This window comes from Harmonia axyridis, chromosome 4 (assembly GCF_914767665.1).
Source record: "Harmonia axyridis chromosome 4, icHarAxyr1.1, whole genome shotgun sequence".
Lineage (NCBI taxonomy): Eukaryota > Metazoa > Arthropoda > Insecta > Coleoptera > Coccinellidae > Harmonia > Harmonia axyridis.
The window spans coordinates 90,551-113,095 of NC_059504.1; the positions used below are offsets into that span (position 1 = coordinate 90,551).

At 34.1% G+C, this 22,545-nt stretch overlaps 1 protein-coding gene across 4 annotated transcripts in view; it reads left to right on the top strand.

The window, feature by feature from the left end:
* The window catches only part of LOC123677443 (uncharacterized protein C18B11.02c-like), an 83,890-nt gene that overhangs the window by 10,278 nt on the left and 51,067 nt on the right, over positions 1–22,545 (top strand). The window contains exon 2 of one of the 4 annotated variants that reach the window (XM_045613955.1): positions 8,432–8,810. The exons of the other annotated variants lie outside the window; for them this stretch is intronic. Within the exon in view, the coding sequence (XP_045469911.1) occupies positions 8,625–8,810 (186 nt within the window). The 5' untranslated portion in view covers positions 8,432–8,624. The remainder of the gene's footprint in view (positions 1–8,431; positions 8,811–22,545) is intronic. 4 annotated transcript variants of the gene reach the window in all.

Sequence of the window (22,545 nt, forward strand, 5' to 3'; positions counted from 1 at the left end):
ATCAAATTGAAAGAAATTGATTACTTCATGAAACAAATGCAACAAGCATCCACAGTTTACTAGAAAATAATATTCGGAGTATCGGCTTAACAATTCGAAATTTATAATAACGTATGGCTAAAATGGCTTGTAATTTTCTTTTAATATAGACAATGCGTGTGCCATATATTTATCGCATATATCAGGAATGTCATCTATGATAATTATGCGAGACATAAATATTTTCGTGTGGATAATTTGCGATTATAGTGGCAGCAGTTAACAAACGATAAACACACAATACTGGGTTCTCAAATGATCTTTTAATGGTTAATCAACGAGAATTCTGTCACATCTATAAAGATCCAAACGATAGCTGAATAAATTAGCTAAAAAACGATGCAAATTGTTCACGAAGGCCCATTTATTTCCACATCAATCGAAATAATGATCAAATAAGTATTTTTTCTTTTACAACAGTTCTATTTATCTGATTTGATTTCTTCCATTATCTCTTAGTTTTCAATAACTTTCAATGGTAGTGTTTTCATTATTCTGAAATTAAAAATGTTAATTTTTAACAAATGATTTAAGTATTAATCATCTCAGTGTTGCACTGTATAATGACGTAAAACGTTCAGTAATTTCACGTTTATTTAGAACGTGTTTCAATTTTGCTTTTAATTAATGTTTTGAAATACCTCATAGTAAATTATCGAATCAGTTCTGAATTTCTCACATTTCTCTCAGGTGCATTGAATCTCTAGCGCAACTTGATTTTTATCGTCCACAACTGTAGTCTATGCTGCGTGCATTGAATCTTCATTGACATTCCAGTTACAAATATCGTGAAAGTGGTGTTTTTAGATATAAAACAATACGCTACACCAGATATTCGATGCATCCTGAATTTATTTTAAATTATAATATAAATTGAATTGAGCTGCTACATCAGGCCTGATTACGAGTTCATTATAAAATCGTTACGAATCAAACGAAATTTTGGATATGACCTCCGCCCATATTAACAGGTTGTTATTGAGTAAATAATTATTTAAATAATACGATATTTACTTTTTAATGATTTCCGAATGGTGAAAAAACTATTAAATACTATTAAATTTGTTATCAACTACGAAGATCAGAATTTTACGTTTTTAAATGAATTTCACCGAACATTCTTTAAAAAGTCCACCTGAAGGGGATGTATAGTTGAGATGGTAATGTTCCTTTGCAGATATTAATCCCGTTTATAAACTCCTAGATGGGTTTATCCCTAATGATGAAAATTTAATGAGTCTCCCCGAGTCGAATACGCTTCTGAGGTCCGAAATTATGGTATGTTCACCTCTGACTTCACATCCCACTGCGATATTTTGTCTACCACAATATTGTAATGCATTTATGTACCTATTCGTACCTATTTCTTACTACTATAATGTTGTAAATTAAACAATTCATAAAGAAAATTATCTCTTCAGACTGAAATTAATTGTCTACAAAATCGCAAAGCCACATCTATCGAATATTCTCTCTCAATAAAAAATTAGCGCTAAGAATTTCCAGGAACGTTTTACATTTTTTTTTACAATTTATGTTGTTAGAACAACATAAACCTGTGAAAAATTACACGTGTGTAATATTTCTGTACCTGGAAATTATATTTTTTCAATCGGCTTACGTTAAAATTAAAACGTAGTAATTAATTTCCTTTAAACTTGGTTTATCACCTTGAACGGAACCCTCTATCTGAAGGAAGCGTGTTATTCCATGAAAATTAAAAATATTCAACGTAACTTATTGTTTCCAACTGAGAATTGTGTGAAAAATGACACTCCAATTAACACCAAGATTGGTTTTAAAAACATGTAAATGAGTTTATCTGAAGCAGTTACGAATGTAGCGTTTGCATGTACAATACCTACTAATTGGTTGCTATATCAATAATAGATATGATTTTTCAAACATGATATTTTGTGATAAAAGAAAAAATAATGAACAGATGTTTTCATAAAACCATTAGTAAAATTTATTGGGTTTCTCAATACTCTCAAGGTCTAATAATTGACCTGCTACCGTTCTAAACTATAATCCAAAGGTTATTTCAAAATTATTTATCGAACGACGCGACGGTTTCAGAATGGATCTTCCTCAAATTGACTTGAGTAGTTTGAACTTGTGATTACTTACCTTTAGTTATTGGGCAATCCGTTGGTAATTCTTTTGGGTTTTCGCGTGAACAATCATCGAGTTCACGTTAATCTTCTCTAACGATTCGAAGATGCATTTCAACAGTGAATTTCATTGACGATTGCATAACAGCTGAGATGAGGATATATTAGCGAGATATTGCACAAAACAGAAAGACGCCATTATTAAAATTTTATTATTTCTTATTGATTCGAGTAATATGCGAGTATGTACTTCTGTACTAATATTTGAAATAACTCATTATTTAGGAAGATATGATACAATATAATTATTATCGTTTGAATGTCCTTCGGTTACATAAGTTGTACACCTGAATGGATGTGTAATTTTACTTTCTACAAAACAAAAACAAATCTTCATAATAGATTTTTTTATGATTACTTCATTTGTTTTAAGGTTTCATTGGAAGGTTAATTCTGGCATCACATGGCTCAATAGTTTACTTGAATTGAAAAAAGAATCAGGCTAAAATATGCTAAATGTTATAATCGTAGTATTCATGTTGTTGGTTGTTTTGTATGTTATAGAAAAATTGTAATAATTCAATGACAATCACATATTTGTATTCGAAAGTGCATCGTTTTCAGTTTTGGAAGAGTTTTTGTCTGTGATTGTATTGTGAGGTACGAGAAAATACAGCGTTTGAGGGCCCATCATAATAGGACTTTTTTTTTATAAACATCCAAGGAATCTCACATTTTCCTTTGCGTCTCCAATTTAAGAACACCCTCTATTGTCTTCTAGTTTTTTCAGTTTTCTCTAATAAAAAAAAAGTTTTAAATGCACTGAATTTTGATTGGCATTCCATTCAAACTCCAAAAAGTAAAACTCACGAATTTTCTATATTTACCTTCCTGAAAATATGAATCACAGAACACCCTGTAGAGAAACCCTTTTCGTTCAGTGTAGGAAGTCCTGACGTTAATTAAATTAACGATGCCCCGAAATATTTGCGGTTCGTTTGTATAATCTCGAAATAAGTAATATTAATACAGCACAACTCGAGTAGATAATAAATTGGGGACATATTGCAAATTGTGTTGTACCTCCAGAGTTTCATTCCTAAATATTCAGGAATTCTGTTGGTTAGTGTCGTACCCACCCAATATTCTTGATTAAATCTGTTGCAATCTCAGGAAATGGCAGGACTGGGGCAGTTTGATCCGATATTTGCCCTTCATCAACAATTAAATAGCAAAGGAAATGACTGGAGTTACTTCTGGGTCACATTTTGTTTCAGCTCTAAAGGGTCTTATGTGGATACATTAATTTTGAGAATTCGGACCTTACGGAACTCATCCGGTAAGGGAATTGTTAAATTTTATTAAAAGGTATCTGGGTGATGCAGAAGAGAACGAAGATTGTTGGTTTCTTGTAGTAGGTAGTCTTGTAATTTCGAGAAAAAAATTTCAAACAAGTCTCTAGTAATCCTTAGGAAAATACAAATTATTATAAGATCTAGTTAGTAAGCTATGATGAATAAATTAGTTATAGGTTTTGGTACTTATTTACGGAATTTGTCGTGAATATTAATAAAGATTCGATGAACTGGTATAATCATCACAAAAAAATTGGACGACAAGAAACACCCTGTATCTCTAAAACAAAGTTTTTTCGAGCTAATGCTTATAGAACTTTTTTTCTTCAAATTATCCAAGGAATCTCACATTTTTCTTTGTATCTTCAATTTGGGAATTTCACATGGATGACTTGGTCTTTACGGGACACCCTGTATGTTCAACAATTGGAAGGAATATTGAGATGAAAATTGTTTTAAAAAACAGATCGTTGAACTTTCATTTGAGTGTATACATTAGTCCACACCCCAACATAATTGAGTATAATGCGTTTCTAACACAAAAAGAGAGAGGCAACTTCCGAATCTTCCTACGGGAAGTGGAAAATTCAAACGTTCTCCTCTCATATCCGTTAAATTCTAACAGGGTTCCATATCTACTATTCGTTAAAATAACCATAATATTTTCTAGTATGCCCATTTCATTCCATCCAATATGCTTTTCGAAGTAGGTTAGGTTCGGACGTCTAAGAGCAAGGAATCATCAGTTGAAGTTAATATTCGTTCCGCAATAACGTAAAAGCCTCGACCCACAAATTAAAAGACTCAGTTTTGGCGTAATCTAAGAGTGAAAGAGTCCGCCATGTAGAGATGCAGAATGCTGATTATATTTTATTCAGACGAGAGTAGATACGGCTCTGCTAAAAGATTATTTCCTTGTCGTTTTCAGTTTTTTACTCAATCCGATTGCACCCCTAGATACAATGTGAGGGTTTCTTCAAATCACAGTGTAATTTCGTATAAAATTCTGATTTTCATATTATGAACGTAGAAACTCGTGCATAATTTCTCCTTTTCTTCAATTGCTCCTAACTTCTTGTTCAACTCGCTCTGATATCCTCGTTAGACAATTTCACATCACGTGCAATGAACATTTCTATTTACGTATGATATACCCTGTATAATAAACCTCTTCGTAGAATTTATGTTTCAAGCAACTTTCCGAATAATTCTTTGATGAAACAAGCTCATTAGAGCTTTTTGAAGCTTATCTTTATTGTTGCATTGATAAAAAGAAGAAAGGAATGAAAACAAATGCTACAATACTTTTGAACGCTTGCCAACTCATAAGTGTTTTTGAATGTGCAGTTTCGTCAAACTACAATGCGATCACCGTTTGTGAGATTGAGTTATTATGATTATTATTATTGTGCTGCAGTTTTGTTTATAGCTAGTTATTTCAGGTTTATGTGCAATTTTTCATGGCCATCTCAATATGAATATCGCAAGATCTATATTGATATTTCATCCTTCCGATACCATTCAAATTCAGTTTTACAAAGCGTTTGCGGGCCAATGTCTATAGGACTTGCTTTTCTTAAAATTATTCAAGAAATATGTTATTTTTCTTTGAACCTCCTATTTAAGAACACCCTGTGAATCAACACCACTAGTAGGCTTCGACGTACTTAACATACATTTTAAACAGTGAAATCAGTGCTTTTCTCTCCTTCCAGTCCATCTTCTCGACACGTCGGCGAAAATTCAGGTGGTTTTTGAGACCACGACGAAGAGGCTCTAAATACCCAATATTCCAAACCGACATTGTTGCCTGTAGGGCTTAAGACTCTAGCTCCATTCTTTCTTCCAGTTCGCGAAGTATCGTCTCGAAGTACTCTTTTTTTATGCCGTATCGAAAGTTCACTCGGTTCGCTTCCGAAGGATTTCGAATAGCCAGAAATGATTCTCAGGAAACAAGATTGTGAAAGTTTAATGCAGAAGGATCAGACTGTAACTAATATAGAAGTTGGAAGATTCTCCTGAGTTTATGAAACACTTCGGTTTATAGGGAGTGTTCCGAATATCATTTGGTGTTCCTTCTTTCAGAACTGATATAAAGCTTCTTCCTGAGGAGATGAAAATGTGGACGTTGTTTTACTTTCGTTAATTTGAAATACGAAAATGCAAGCCGGAAGTCACGTTTTGAAGGGAAGAAAACTCTTTAATTTCCGCTTGTATTTATTTGGGTTCACGATATTTGTTTCGTCAATACGTGTGCATTGTATGGTAACTACAGACTGTTCGTAAATTGGAGGTACAATGGAAAATGAAATATTCCTTGGATAATACTGAGAAAAAAAGTCTTATAAATATGTACTATTTTTTTATTTGATTTTTCAAAAAAAAAATCTACACGAAATTTTGTTTTGAAATTGGCCTCTATGAATATCGCATCAGATACTTTCAGCTAGAGAATCTACGAATATCAAGAGCTGAATATTAAGAAATCACCCACGAACGGTTATTTCCGATATCAAAATGCGGATATGCCCGCTCATTCCTCAATCCGAACGAATAAAAATCACTAATTTTATCTGCAAAGCCGATTTGAGCTCTTGGGATGAAATAATCCCATAAAGCGGATTCAACGTCCGGTATGAAACTGGAACTGCCACTTTCTCGTCATTCCGAGCCTACAAAGGGACGGCATTAAAAATTCGCAAACTCCCACGTTGGGGAGCATCAGTCCCTGAGGCAACTTTTTATGTTTCAATTTAATGTGTACGAGGTTTATTGGTAGGTGTGGCCCGAATGCCTTTTAAGCGGATTTTCCGGAAACTGCGAGAAAGACTTCGTCTTTTAGGGGACGAACAAAGTGGCCCAAGAACATCGGGAAAAATGTATTGATCCTAGGACTGAACTAAAAAAGAATATTAGAAAATTTTTCCTATTCGACCAATTGTATTCTGTTTTCAAATGACTATAATAATAGACTCTTCACATAAATTCAAAACAGTCCATTAAATGAATATGTTGTTGAAGTTTTGGACGTGGAACAAACTGGATTATGAGTAAAATAAGTAGAATGATATTTATCTGAAATAGACCAATTAATCATAAAGACGATGAAAATAATGTTTCTATATCATACACAACAATTTGTTTTCGGAGAATACTGATTACGTTCACCTGGAATAATATATTAGGTTATTTTTCTATTATGCGTGTCATATTCTTAGAATTTGCAATCTCATTACCTCAATGTATAACATTGAGGTTTCATACGATTGATTCAGCAGATGTTGCGTTTCTTTGAAAAAAAAATTATAATTGGTTTTTCCAGAGATAAGACTTTGTTAGCCTTGAAAAGAGTTGAATCTTTTGAAATAAATTTTTTTATACATAAATATAGAAGCTCGTTTCCATGCGACGAGAAGGAATGGAAACATTCGAACTAATGAAAAAACTCTTCCAGCCCCTTTTCATCAACCGACTGAGAATATATCTCTGAAAAGATCCATGCATATGTAAAACGATTTCTTGAGTCTAATGCGACTTACTCATAAGGGTTTCTTCGAAGGGAAATCAGCATTCGAAAAATACATAGGACAGAAATGAATTCATGTTTCAGATTAAATAGCTGAATATGAAATAGAATACAGCTTTACAAAAGCTGGAATTATATGGAGGAAGGAATTGGTCTTTGAATATTAATGTCTCTGGAGAGTAAGAAGATGAGGAAAGTTAGAGGAAAGGAAATGAGACGAACCCCAATCATATTATCAGACAAATCCAGTCTGATACATGATTTATATTGTTATTATGATTCTAGAAAATTTGAAGATTTTGAGATAGTTGAGTGATAGTTTCAGTTCAAATAAAAGTTATTTCAACTTACACTTTTTTCGTGTTTGATTGTCTCAGTATTTACTTGTCGGAAATTCATCTTGATGATTAAAAAGTAAAATAACTTATTTCCGCTTTATAACGCGGAAATAAGTGCTCTTCTGAAACTTTCTGGAATTTTGAATCATCCTGTATATTGAAAGAGAACAGTCGAAATGGAATATCTCGGTTTCATGAGTCGATTTAGTCAATAATCATTTTCAGTAATATTATTATCCACTTAACCTCATTGTCTTCACTTTGAGCACCTCGTTAATGGATTTCTATTAGTTTCCATTCAAGATTTGGGTTGAATCGAACACTTTTTCTTATGCAATTCTCCAAGAAGTTTTGCTTCTTCTTGTCTCCGATAACGTTATCACCTTTAAAAACGGACATTATTGGGATTGGTAATTTATAATCATCGTATTGAATACGACACATTCAATAGCCACACGAAACGTAATCCTATGAACGAGGAGATCACATTTAGGCCACATACGAAATAAATCACATGATCCAATTGCCAATTAGTGTTGCTTCGTATTAATTGTCCAATATGTCTGATTGTTACCTGATTTATGAATTCGAAAAAAAAAACAGGCTGGCGATTCATCTCTTGCCTTATGTTGATTCGTCAAAGTTAAGTACATATTAAGTTTTCAATGATAATTATACATATTTGCGAAATGCTTCTTTCTTCAGTAAAATTTTCGAACCGATAACAATTTTCCATTACTCAAAAAAATGAGGACGATCAAAATGCAAATGAAATCGGAAATTCACCTTTTTGTACCTATTTTTGTGGTATTTGTTGCAAGTGTTGCATTTTTAAATTTTTTTGGAATTTTTAATAACGCAGATCATATTTTAGGTTGATATATTTATTAATAAGAAATAATGAGTTCTCTTATTTCGTTAGATATTAAAAAAATAAGTGTTACAGAATATTTATATTTGTTTTCAATACATGGTTTTATCGAACTCCTTGATATCAGGCTTGGTGGCAGCAATTCACACAATGTGCGATATATCTAAACAGTTGTCGTCAATTTTCAGGTGCATCTAGGAATCGGAATAATCTCCAAGCAGGAAATGAACAAAGGTTATTCGGATAACCGATCCGCCACGTGATCGATCCTCTCGAGAGCGATCGAGCGAACGGAAGTGCATTTTTCGGAATGCCCGTGCGGTAATCGAGTTTGTGATTTCGACTTAATTTCGTGGTGTGCAAACACAGGACTGCCAAGCGATGCAGCACCACCCCAGACCGTGGTATCTGCCTTGGGGTGTGCCGATGCAGAAGATGATGGCTGTCCATTACCATCCAGGCTCCCTGCAGCCCTTTCCACAGATCATACTGACGAGGCTGCCCCCGACTCCGCTCGCGACGCTTGGAAGCTTTGGCACACAGCCGTCAATACGTCAGCCCAGAGAGGTTAGCATTGTTTGTTCTATGTCTGTCTACAGATCTATTATGCATTTCGCATACGGTTTTTGCTGTTGAACTCCGCTATTGATTATCATGGATGAAATTTCCCGTGAAATTTTACTTTTTTTTCGGCGTGCTGAAAGAAAAGATCGTATTCGTGTGTAAATGAAATAAAACCGAAAATGAGAACAATAATACCACAATTTTCAGTAGCTTCTGTTTTCAGAATAGGCGTAAGGTTGGTTTTGTCTTGAATATTTGAAAAGTTACAGAAAATAGCTTTGTGAAAAGTATTTTAATACATTGATGAATTGAAAATCTTAACGATGCAGTACCTTGTCTGATGTAAATTTTCAACAAAAAATTGATATCAATCAGTAAAAATTCAATACAAAACAAACGGATAACAATTTATACCCTATATGAGATCGCCGACTTCCAATCGAACCCATGGTTCTCTAATTTGTCTTCGAATGTTGTATGGTCCCAGTGTATTTTAACTAGCGATTATCTGACCATCTTCACAAAAAAAAAACGGTTGTTTCCTGTGTTCGTGATACTTTCGACCTTCGTTTCCATCATTCGGACCAAGGTCAGCAAAAACAACAGACCACCACTTAACCATAATCAAGTCTGTAGATGAACCGATGATAATTAATAAAAAAAAAAATCTCAGGAAAGTGTGAGAACTTCATGGATGACGTACATATGTGAAGGTAATTCGAATCCAGACAAAAAAGTCATTATATTACAGGTGAAAGACTTTACATATTATACAAAACAAATTCTGAAGAAATGTATACAAATAAAACAGTTGAAAATAGATTACGCTGTATATTCATTTGTTGGATTTTCCTCACTGGGATGTATACTTAGTTGAATTGTCATTTTCCGCAATATTGCTCTTACTATTTGTACCATACTGAATAATAGTTGTTATAATCTCCAAACACTTCATGAGTTGGTTTTGGAACCATTTACACACTTGTTGAATTATTTATCGTATAGAAATGTTGGCTAAAATTCAATTCCTACCTCTCAGAGTTTACTTATGTTTTAAGCAAGCACATGCAAATAAATACTGGTTACTTAAGTGATGCTCTTGTATTAGATTTTTATTCTTAAGGTATCCTCCATATAAGAGATATTTGTGTGAAAATTTACGTATACAAACATATCCACTATTAAATAACTTTGCTTCAATAAATTTATGTCTATGAAATGTCTCCCACCATGTAAATGAAAAGTATTGAGGAAAATGGAAAACAGTGATTGGATATAACTCTTTTCAGAATATCATCGAAGAATTCGTGCGGAAATGAAAATTGATATCGAACTTTGCAGGCAAATATTGTTTTCTTTCGTGCATATTCATATTGGACTTCTAGGGATCGATCCTTTGGGTATCCAAGGATTTCAATAATATTCAATTCAAGTTTTGCAATCTCACGTGTTTACACACGTTGATGTTTTGTTTATCATCGATTTCATGAGAAGGGGAAATATTTTTCAGGATTTATATTACAGTTCCTAAAAGTGTGAAACATAAATAGTATTAATTGAAATAATAATTATCTCTTATGCTATTCATAATCAACTGCCATATTGAATCGCAAATCAGTTCCAAATTGAGTTAATCGAGTTTTATTCATTGTACTTTAGAAATGCGGTAGATAATAATCATTAATCAAATCAATCAGCAAAATTAAGTTTTTTAAAACATCTCCTAAAGATCCAACCACACGAATACTAGTTTTGCAGACTCGTAATAATGTCGTAACTCATAACACAAATAGAATAATTTAAGATAATTTTAATTCTCTACTGAAATATCAATATAATGACAATAAAAAGCTCAAATTTACAAAAATTGTTAACCGACTTTTAGTTGTTAACGAATTCTTCGAACTCCACATAAAAGATGTGTGGAAGCTGTTCGGATGAGAATTTTTTCGGGCGTAAATCTGCCTCGAACAGAATATTCAGATACAAGAAATTCAGGAAACCCTAGTGCCGGTCCATCTGTTGCGAGATTACGATTTACCATTTTTTATGCGTCAAGGGAAATGAGTTTCCGAAGAAGGCAGCCGTCCTCCTAGCCAATTTCCACATTAAATTATGTTTATAGCGATCCGAATCCTTTTTCTCTCCACCTGTTTACCTTTCTATCTCGAAAAATTCCAAGAGGAATTCAAACAGATGCGAGGTCCTCTGTACCTACCCGCAGATTCCAAAGATAAAGGTTCTGAGGGTAATTAAATTACCCACCTTTGAATCCACCGCTTTCTTCTTCCTGTGGTTGGCTTGGCAAAAGCATCGGGAGATGCTCTGTCATTGTGAACTCCGAAGATTAGATCCGATAATCGGAGATACTGAACAATTCATAATGCCGGAATATTAATTAATATACGAAGATTATACAGGGTGCGGAAAAAAGCATAATCTTTTCAAAATTTAATGAAATTATTGTAATGATGGTATGACTTTACTTCTCTTCGATCTCAAGATAAATTTAATAATTTTAAGATACTTGAGGTTGAAAGATGTAATATTAGTGAAAAATTTCGATAAATTATACCATCATTATGGATTCACTCCTAAGAGCAATTAAATGCCCTGGAAGCTACTGAAGTAACTTTTCCGTGCTTTTGTTTGTATAATCATAATCGAGCCATTTTCGGCTCGTTCTAAAACTACTTCATGTTGGCGCCTTTATTTCCTAGACTAAACGCGCAATACCCACATAGACATTGATATTTTTAAGAAAGCACAATCTAATCACTTTTTGTCGGGCATAGTACAGAACAAAAGACCCCTCCTATAAAGGATACCCAAGAAGGCACAGAGGCAGATGAAGAACGAAATATCCCTTGAACCTAGCCCTTGAACGGCATTAATCTCGGAATTGTTGCGGAATACGAAAGGAGCTTCCAAACTATTGCTATTTCAGTAAGACTCCATATAATCGATAAGAAACTCTTCACCAGCCCCAACACACAGCACCATCCAATCGCAAATTGTGAGTTTCATCGTAACTCTTCATAAAAGTGCTGTGATATATGTCGACAGGTACGTGAGTTCGCTTCGAAAATTGGAATCGTCTTGTTATATCAATATTTCATAGGGCGTAGGTATTAGTTAATTGGTTACGAACCTCCCTTTAGTCTTAAATTCAAACATTGGGGATTAAAGTAAACGGAAGTGTCGTTACATTAATGAACCGCGATTTTGGTTTATTATTACCAATAATGACTTTTTGGAATCGGCTAAGGAAAACCACCCATGAAATTTGCACAGTTTCCGTTTTGGAATGTGTGTCATCACTGAATATTGAATGGATATCATCAGTTCATTATCTTGTACGAGATCTTGTTAACTAAGTAGGGTCAATTCTAACACCGCTCACCGATTCTTTGTAGATCTTATAGTTTGAGGAAAAATTGAACTCAAAATTTGGGAAAAATCAGTATCAATTGAATCTCTATACAAAAATCGATATATCTCCTAAAATATTCATGACAGACCTCTCAAATGAAGACTTTTTTCAAAGCACCACTTATTTGTTTCTTCGTAGATCTCGAAGTTAATGAAAATTCCAACTCGAAATTTCGAAAAAAATAGTAAAGATGTACCTAATCTCTACAGGAATCGTTAGATCCATAGGCGTTACGAGCGATGGGTTACTGGTGGCATAACTTCCCCCTTTGATTAAAAAAAATAAAATAAATTGTAAGTAACAATTAAAAAAAGTTTCAAATTCAAAGAAGTGCCCCCCAAGAGTAAACTCTAATTACGATACTGATACCAGTTTATCGAATCTTTATTAATCTTCGCTATTTTTTCCATCTAGAATGAATTCACGATTGCATCGAATAACGGATCCCGGCATCGATCAAACGAACTAATCGATCCTATTGTCTGCATGCAGACGAGGAATCTTCAGCACCCTTCCGGTTGAAAATATTCGAAAAGAACAGAAACGAACGTGACTGATCGCTGTTTTGGCGTAATTCTATGCGTTTTCCACTCCATTCATTGCTCGCTTCATTAAATTTGTCAGTTTCCCCTTCTGTTCCCCCTGAAACACGATTAATAGTTCTCCAACTGAGGTCAGTAATTTTGGGAGTTCAGGTTTTACCAATTAAAACGAGTTCAGTGCTTTGGGACAGAGATACAGTTGTGAGGATTTGCCATAACGACCCGAAGGATTTCAACTTCATCCAAAAGGTTAACAGGATGAATCCTGAACGCTTGGAATAAATTCGGTCATTTTTTTTCACTTTGTTTACTTCATTCCGGTTTTATGCCTCTGGAGAAATTCCATATTTTATTACCTCATATTTCATAGAAACGATTTAACTATGAAATGAAAAAAAAAAATCTGAGAACTTTTGATCTGTCGACTACCATTATTCAAGAATTACAAGTAACAAAAATAACCAAGAAATCTGTGTAAAACTGATTTATTCCTGCACGATTTTGTTCTAAAAGGTATGGCAGAATTAGAGAAAACAAATTCTTGACTGAATGCTTTTAATTTAGCTTTGCTTATGCAGTCACCGAACACCCTGTATATCGAACGGAATCTGAACCATATGCTCGGGGGATTGCTGCCCGCATTTACTTTTTGTTCGTTGCACAGCGGTTTTGATTAATTTGTTTCCGCATGCAATTATCGAGCTGATTGCTTTAATGCAGAGACGAAAATAGATCTAAAACGGCTAGCACGCATACCGAACAATATTCTTGCCCCCTCATCTATCACAATCGCCAGATTAACACAAAATTGCCGTTTTCTAATTTCGCGCAGTGGGTATCTTGACTCCCAATTTGTTCACGCTATCAATTCTCTATAGCCTAATTCAATTTGAATTAGTCCCAGACACGCATACTTATTTATCCCTTTATGCGGTAAATTCCGAGGGGAGCCCATATTTTATTTAAACTTTACGTTTGCAGTTATGTTATCGATTATACAAACCGACACTCGTATTGGCGACTGTTCCCCCGATTCGTGTGTAATATACAAAACTGTCAAATTGAATCGGATCCAGTTGCTCAGATGATGGTTTAGTTTATATTGAAATCATCATTTTGTTTACTCGAACATTTCAACATAAATTTTAGGTTTATGATAATAATAAACGACGAAACCAGATTTTTTGATTACTCCATGTTTTGTGAGCTTATATGTTATAAAGGTTGATCCTTAATGTTTTACATTCAATATAACCTCCTCTTATCAAATAAAACAATTTTTTCATCACCAATTTTTCGGCTCAGTTTGCTTACATCAACGAGATAGTATAAAACTCAATCAACAGTCAGAGAAACTATTGGAAAATTGAGGCCATGCGAAATAACTCGTGAGGATTTGAATCAGAAAATCAGATGAAGACGGGACACTCGAATATTCTTCCTGCTGATTCTTCTAGAACCGAAACCGGAACTGATGCCAGTCGAATATGACGAATATAAACAAAGGGTGCAATCAGAGACAGTTCCGCTTTTTCCAACGCTTTATAGAAATTCACTTCTCGTTTTCTTTATTTCATCTTGATTGTGCAGTATGTTCGATACTGACGACCAATATTTGGCAAAACGAATGCTTTATGCTGTCCACGATTCACTTCACAGGGTGTTCTGTATGCAAGATTACTTTTATTTTCTTTTGTTCACCTCTGTATACGTTAAACAAAAACCGAAGGAAAATGTGCAGTTATGTTCTCGAAGAAATAAATTAACAATGAAAAAAAAAATTCAATATTAGCGAGAGAGGAAAATGATTATCTAGTATATAATGAGGTAGTTCCATAGTGTGAATGGGCAATACTTCGAAACACGAAAAATAATTAACTATCCAACGAAATTTACATGTTACCCAAGCTATATAAAACTAGATATTGAGGTGTCGAAGTTTAATTTAACCTGAAAGGTCATTGAGAGATGCTAATGATGCAATTTCTTTCCCCTCGCAATCGTAAAATGTGAAATATGAAAATTTCAGCAGCGCTTAATTTTTCAGCCAGTCGGCCGATTCCAATTAGTCATAATAACGAAGCACAGATAATTCGTAAATACTGGCAGTTCCGTTGTTGCCAAATTTGTGTAGTGCGGCTTTCTGCTGCAACCGGAAAATTAGCAAGTCAAATGCGAAAATGTCGAGGATTAGAGACATTCCCCCAAACATAAACTTATTGCGGAGATAAAGAAACGAACATGCTTCAAGGAAACCAGAATTATTGTGCATGCAAATATCGATCAAACTGTGGCATTCCTGTGGTCGTTAAACTAGGTCGACAATGCTTCATTACCTGATTCATTTTCGGTAGTTATGCATGTTTCGGCATTTTTAACGTCAGGTCCGCATGATAAAGGAGTCTTATCAGATAATCTGAGGTAGACTTTGTCATAGTGAACGCTGAAAATTCTACACATAGGTTTTTAATTTCGTCTATCTCACGAATAATCTCTACTCGTTAAAGAAAAATGCCGTAAATTTTACACGTGGTTCATTATTCTTATCTAGCTCGTATTAGTTTAGGTGTACTATATGAATCGGGTGTCCCAAATTTGTTGTCTACACATGATATAATAAATTTTCCATTAAACTATGAAAATCACTAAAAGTTTGAGTTTTATAAGGTAAATGAACCAAGGAAAATTATAAATATATCGATCAAAAAGTTATAGTCCTTCATACTTGGCTCAACCAAAATACAGAAAACAACCCTTCGAACAACAGAATAGTTATTTATAATACAAGTGCAGAAGGCATTGATATTCTTCCACGAGTTCAAAATTCGAAAACGAGCCACGAAGTGGCGAGTTTTAGAATGAACGAGTGGTAGAATGAGCCTTCTGTACAGGGTGGGCAAATAAGCGAGGTAAGCGGCTATATCTCAGGATCCACTCATCGTAGAGACTTGCGGTAAAAAATTTTACCACTAAAGTAAACAAAATAAAACACTGGAAATTGTTTTGAAGTTCATACCTCCACCGCTAGGGGGCGTAATAGCTATCGTCGAGTAGAAAAATGCATTTTACTCAAAAAATTTTCATATTAAGTTGGAAAAAAAATATCATCACTGTAAACCTTGGAAAATTCTCTATCTGTTTGAATTGTCACTTTCGATTTTGCGACATCAAATAAAGGTGGGGGAAAGATAGAAATCTGACTGATTGAAATGTCTGTAACTTCAGTTTGGCTCAACATTTTTGAGCAAATTAGATCTTATTTGACAGACAACATCTTGTTGATTAAGGAAAAAATATACTCATGATGAATTTGATTCAGCTGCTTCCGATAGGGAGCGCTGAGTCAGAAGTTCATTGTTTTGTTCATTTTTCTCTGAAATTTCAAATGTAATGATAGGATTTTCTTAACAGAAACAAAAATTCCATTGAATTTGCATGAAAAAACCTGAAGGTCGCAAAGCGATAATTTCAGGCGTTCTGAAGTTATGGCCGAAAGAAGATATTCTTCAACTGAAGCACTGCGAAAAACCAAATTGAGTCTTCAAGTTCTAACAGAATCAGAAATCCCATCAAATTTGTATGAAAAAACCAAAAGGTCGCAAAGCGATAGCTTCAGGGGTTCTCTAGTTATGGACGAAAAAAGATATTCTTCAACTGATGCACTGAAAAACTAAATTGTGTCTTCTTTCGGCCATAACTCCAGAACGCCTGAAGCTATCGCTTTGCGACCTTTTGGTTTTTTCATACAAATTTGATGGGATTTCTGTTTCTGTTAGAACTTGAAGACTCAATTTGGTTTTTCGCAGTGCATCAGTTGAAGAATATCTTCTTTCGGCCATAACTTCAGAACGCCTGAAATTATCACTTTGCGACCTTCAGGTTTTTTCATGCAAATTCAATGAAATTTTTGTTTCTGTTGAGAAAATTCTATCATCACATTTGAAATTTCAGAAAAAAATGAACAAAACAATGAACTTCTGACTTAGCGCTCCCTATCGGAAGCAGCTGAATCAAATTCATCATGAGTATATTTTTTCCTTAATCAACAAGATGTTGTCTGTCAAATAAGATCTAATTTGCTCAAAAATGTTGAGCCAAACTGAAGTTACATACATTTCAATCAGTTAGATTTCTATCTTTCCCCCACCCTTATTTGATGTCGCAAAATCGAAAGTGACAATTCAAACAGATAGAGAATTTTCCAAGGTTTACAGTGATGATATTTTTTTTCTAACTTAATATGAAAATTTTTCGAGTAAAATGCATTTTTCCACTCGACAATAGCTATTACGCCCCCTAGCGGTGGAGGTATGAACTTCAAAATAATTTCCAGTGTTTTCTTTTGTTTACTTTAGTCGTAAAATTTTTTACCGCAAGTCTCTACGATGAGTGGTTCCTGAGATATAGCCGCTTACCTCGCTTATTTGCCCACCCTGTACAAGTATTATACATTATTTTCTCTAATTCATTGCATTATTATTGAAATTAATGAATTATTTCCATAAATATCATTTAGTAATTTTTGCATTGAAAAATGTTGGTTGGCAGAACTGATTTCTTTAAGCCAAATTGATGAATTGACAGATAAAGCCGTGGCGGAAAGTTCGGAGTACCAACACATAATAATGAAATATAACCATGAAAACTGTGCGTTTCTGATATATTCTCGCACGATTTTGTTCTACAAGATGTGGAAGAATGAATGGAATAACCACAGAATTAGAGAAAATAAAATTTGGCGCGTTCGTCACTCACTTCCAAAAGACCGATCCAACTTTTTTTAAACACACAGGAAATCACTGTGCAGTACCTAACGTAGTTTATCCGCAAAATTCACCGTGATATCGCAGACATAACTCATTCTTATGCATGGAACAAATAACAACTTTCGGGCCACTGCAGCTATACCGCTGATTGACATTTTCCTGAGCGGCCTTTCCCAATTCATTTCTGTCAGCATTTTTGGCGAATTCGTTCGATGCCACGAAACATTGATTTTCCTCCCTCAGGTGTCACTTCTACGGCGGCCATATTTCAAACGTCTACCTACTTCACGAATCTTTGATGTCATCATCCATCATAGTTTGGAGGTTATCATGATCACACTGCGGAGGGAACCGTCAATGTCTACATCTTTCTCAATTAATGAATTTCTTTTAGGGATAGATAACATGTTTAATTGAAATTTATGATTTCTATACGGGTTGGTTCATTTCTTGTGGAGTTACTTTAAGTGTTAATAGAATGCTAAGTTAAGAAAATATTTGTTATTTATTTATTTCTGGGCAAATATACAGGGTAAGAATTATTTAGCCTCTGACTAGTTCTAATACTATTTAGAACTATTTAGAGACTCTATGAACAGTTGGAACTATTAAGTTTCTGAATAGTTCTAATTATTTGAAGCCCTCATAAATAGTTCTAACTATTTAGAGGCCCTTCTTGATAGTTCTAACTGATCAGAGTGGTATTCTATATCTCGAAACTATGTGAATTTTTAGTTTCAACATTATCTCCATCACATGAAATATATCTACAAAAAAATGAAATTAAGACATTGTTATCCGGAATTTCTTGGAGATAGCTTTTCTTGAACAGTCTCATCAAGTGAACTATTTATATGAGTGGCTACCGAACTCATTAGAGATGAAAAAAAAATCAGAAATAGAACATTTTGCCGTCGTAAGAATGCTTTCCAAGACACAGAAAAAGATTTACTCCCTGTCAGATAATTCCGATTAAACGAAAATCTCGTTTGTTGTACGTGTAGTTTTCTCGTATTGTAACTTCAAACACATGCCGTTCTTAAATTAGGTGAAAGCAACCCAATATTTCATTCACGGTTATTGTGGAGATGGATACTTGGATTTTACGCATTGTTGCTCCCACAATTCGGTTCATGCAAGATAATAATAGTAGAAATGAACTGCTGTTCCTTCAAGGCTCGAACGAAACGGAGGTGAAGGAACATTTCATTTGAATAACATCCAAACTATTCGATTGGTGCTCTTATATTATTTATCAAATACTTTATATTTGCTGTTATAGTGGTAATCGTATTATTGAAATTTTTGATTTTTTTTTTAATTGTTTAGTACAATCAACTTTTGTCTCTTGTGAGCTATTAATATCGTTCAAATTCGTTCTACGAGCTCTTTGAGGGAAATTGGGTACATAATCACTGCAAACTTCACACTTAGTTTTATTATTTCAAAAAAAAACCTGGAAATATTTTAATCTCCAATAAAGCAACACTTAATTAATGATAATGAAGTTGGTGTCATATAGTGATTATATTTTGTGAGAATAAACTCGTATATATAAATTTGCAATGTTTACAGCCTCACCTAGTAAAGCTAGGCTCATTGTTAAATCGAATTTATTTCACGGCTAATTTGGTACAATAATCTATCATCATATCCAGATTTCAATACGGAAATTACCCGTGTCAATTGTAATTGCTCATTCAGAAGCCCTATTTACCTGCATAACTAAATAACACATTGTTAACGCTAATTATATTGATGGAGAACCACTAATTGTTATACGATTATCCTTGAATCGAAGATCCAAGCTAAAAGGATTCTCCTCCGTGTTAGATTCAAGGTGGAGTTTCTTTCATACCAGACAATCAATCATGATCGAAAAATAAGATTCATCATCTGTTATCACCTTCTTCTGGCTTTGATTTAGAAGGTGACGTAAGTATTACGCATCTATTGATACATCTCCTTGAAATGAATATGTCGAATTTGACGATCTACGAAGGTTTTCCATTTACTCTTCGTTACTCAATTTTCCAATTTAGATGTAATAACCTCAGCTGTATTGATAACTCCAGTTTAACTATTTCGAGTTCAAGATTAAGTAATACGAGGGATCTTGCTCAATAGGCACAAATTGCTCTTCGAATGCATTATCTCTGGTATGGACTGGAATGAAGTAGGGTTGTTTGCTATTTCATTTGTTGATTCGAGTCAATATCTACTTACGTTGGCGAAAATTGAATAGCAAATAAACCAACAACGAAGAGCATCTACCCACTCATGGTTATAGGCGGTCTCAGCAAATGCATGCTGATTGATTACATTGATCCAAAAAACAATTCATTTTTCGAGTATTGATAGTTCGAAAGGATAGATTTTAAAGCTCTTTGAAATATTCTATGCTATTTCGAAGGTGCAAAATCTTAAACCGCTGTGATTTTAAATATTTCATTTTCCTACATCAGAATCACTAAGAATTTTCAGAAATATACTTTTCTAGCGCTTTATTGCTCCGAATTTGATGAAATTGCTATGGGTATAAGAATTATACAGTTAGAATCGCTAAATCGTGAAAATCAACTGAGGTCGAGAAATCAAAGATAAAAGAAATACGTTACAATATCCAAACTAATAGAGCAAATGTCGCCAATACATAGAACAGTTCAAACAGAATTGGTCATAGATAATAAAAGATTAATGCAAAAAGTATCAAAAGTATATTCAAAAAATCACAAAGTATTTTATCAAGATTGCTTACTAAAAAAAAAATTGTGATAGGTTAAGAAAGCCTAAAATTATAAAATTCTGTTGGGAGGTGTTAACATCCTAGTTCATAATTGTCTCACCTCGATTTATTAGACCCAGTAGCTCATTGCAATTATGAAGAAATTAATCGTTGATATTCCCTTGCTCTGAGCAATTAACGAATTATGACCGATCATTAAAACGAATTGAGACAAGGTCCTGGCAACATATTTTATTGCTCAATTATATCTAGGAATATGTGTATGGTGTCGTGTTGAGTAATGATATTTACATTTTTATTCATTTTAATTTCCTGTGGAAAAATAGCTTTTTTTTTAAATTGCAGGATATACTTGGGTAACAATAACCAATAATTATAATATTTTTTCTTGTTCGACAAAGTAGGTTATCTGAGGGAGATTTACTTTTTTTTATTTTTTGGATTTAACTACACAGGTTAAGAACAAAGAATGGGTTTGTTAATGGACAAAATCCACCAAACGTGACGAATTATTTCTGAAATATCGAACTTTTGAATGTTCTACTTGAACGATACTTACGAAATGTGTTTGGTTTTTTCCCAAACCAGAAATCATGTCTTCAGATGACTCTTACCCCGATATAATTTGGCGGATTCAGACCACAAATGTAAACTCGTAGATTTTCTGTAACCATAATAAGGGTGTAACTAGAAATACGACTAGCTCGACGACTAGTCAATCTTCATGTTGAAGACACATTCGAAAATACCTGCATATCTCCAATTTACCATTACAGTAACAGTAAAAAAAATCTGAATCCATCTGAAAGCTCGATATAGGCGAATCCAAATCGGATAAAACCTTGATGAGGTCCTTCAGGAAGTACCATCCTCATAAACATCACGGCTAAATGATCTATTTGAAAAGCTCTCCGCGTTATAGGACAGCTATATAAAACATTCGGAACAAGTTAGCTTCTCTCATCGCAAATTTCAAACTAGCTAAATGGGCCAGTGTCAGCGTCAATGTTGCTGTTATATCGTTTTCACCAGCAATTACTGCGCTGTTTGAATGGGGCCTGTTTGAATAGAACCTGGAAAACGGCTAGCACTGCAGTAAAATATCAATTTGAGGACGTGTACGTTAAAGTCTATTTATACGACGAAATGACAGGGTGTACGAGACTGATATATCTGGATGCGGTCCTTCTGTGGGGCCCCATTTAATTTGAATATATTACTATGCGAAGCCGGCCTTTATCACGAATGAAGTTAGTTTCTGGTTGTTTACTCCCATTGAAGTTTGCCGGAGTTTGCACAGGTTACATGAGTTTCGGGATCTCAATTATATTGTACCAGGATTGGCCAATGAATACCACACTTCATGCTTTCTCTTTTGATGCGAGTCGGATTTACCCACGGAATCTCAAATCATAAATCATTAAAAAAATATCTCTAGAAAGCTAAACCTTAAAAACTAAACTTGTACTCTGAGATTCTCACAATAATTCTGACCATCGTTCTGTTCGAATACTGAAAAATTCAAATTTATTAAAAGGGCACGAAAAAAATTTGAAAAGTTCAACACACTATAGTATAATTATTAGGAGTAGTAGGATTTTCCAATAACAGGTTTCATTTTGAAAAGTCCGCTATCTGGACAGCTGATATTTTTGTCATCTTTTAATATTTGGCAAGAAAAAATACGACATTACTCAAAATGGAACGATACACGCTTCAACAACGTTTTGAAATTTTTAAAATTTATATGGGTTTCATATTATGGCAAAGTTTTTCGGTGAGATAATATTCTCATTTTGCCCAGAAATTATTATACCAACAATACTCCAACAATCGCATATTCATAGCGAATAACCTTTATCGAGTAGACTCATTAAAACTTCATAAAAAAATTCATAGCTCCGAAATTATTAAAAAAAATGTCTCCATGGATTCACGCAAATCAAAACGTGTTTATCGCGAGTGTATATTTTGTAGTATCACTTAAACTGAAATAGTTTTTAATTATTGGAGAAATTCTACCAAAAGGTGGTTATTGAAAATGATGAAGCAAAGCGTCTTTCATCGTTGAATTCGTTCAACAGATCGATTTGCATAATCCGCATATACACGAGTTGGGCGTTTATATTTTCTCCCGATCGATTGGCGTCATGAATACATTACAAACTGTCCAATAGGGGTTTCGGATCGACAGAAAAACCATCAATAACAGTCGGATAAAAGTGCCCAACACGTGTCGAACAGAGCAAAC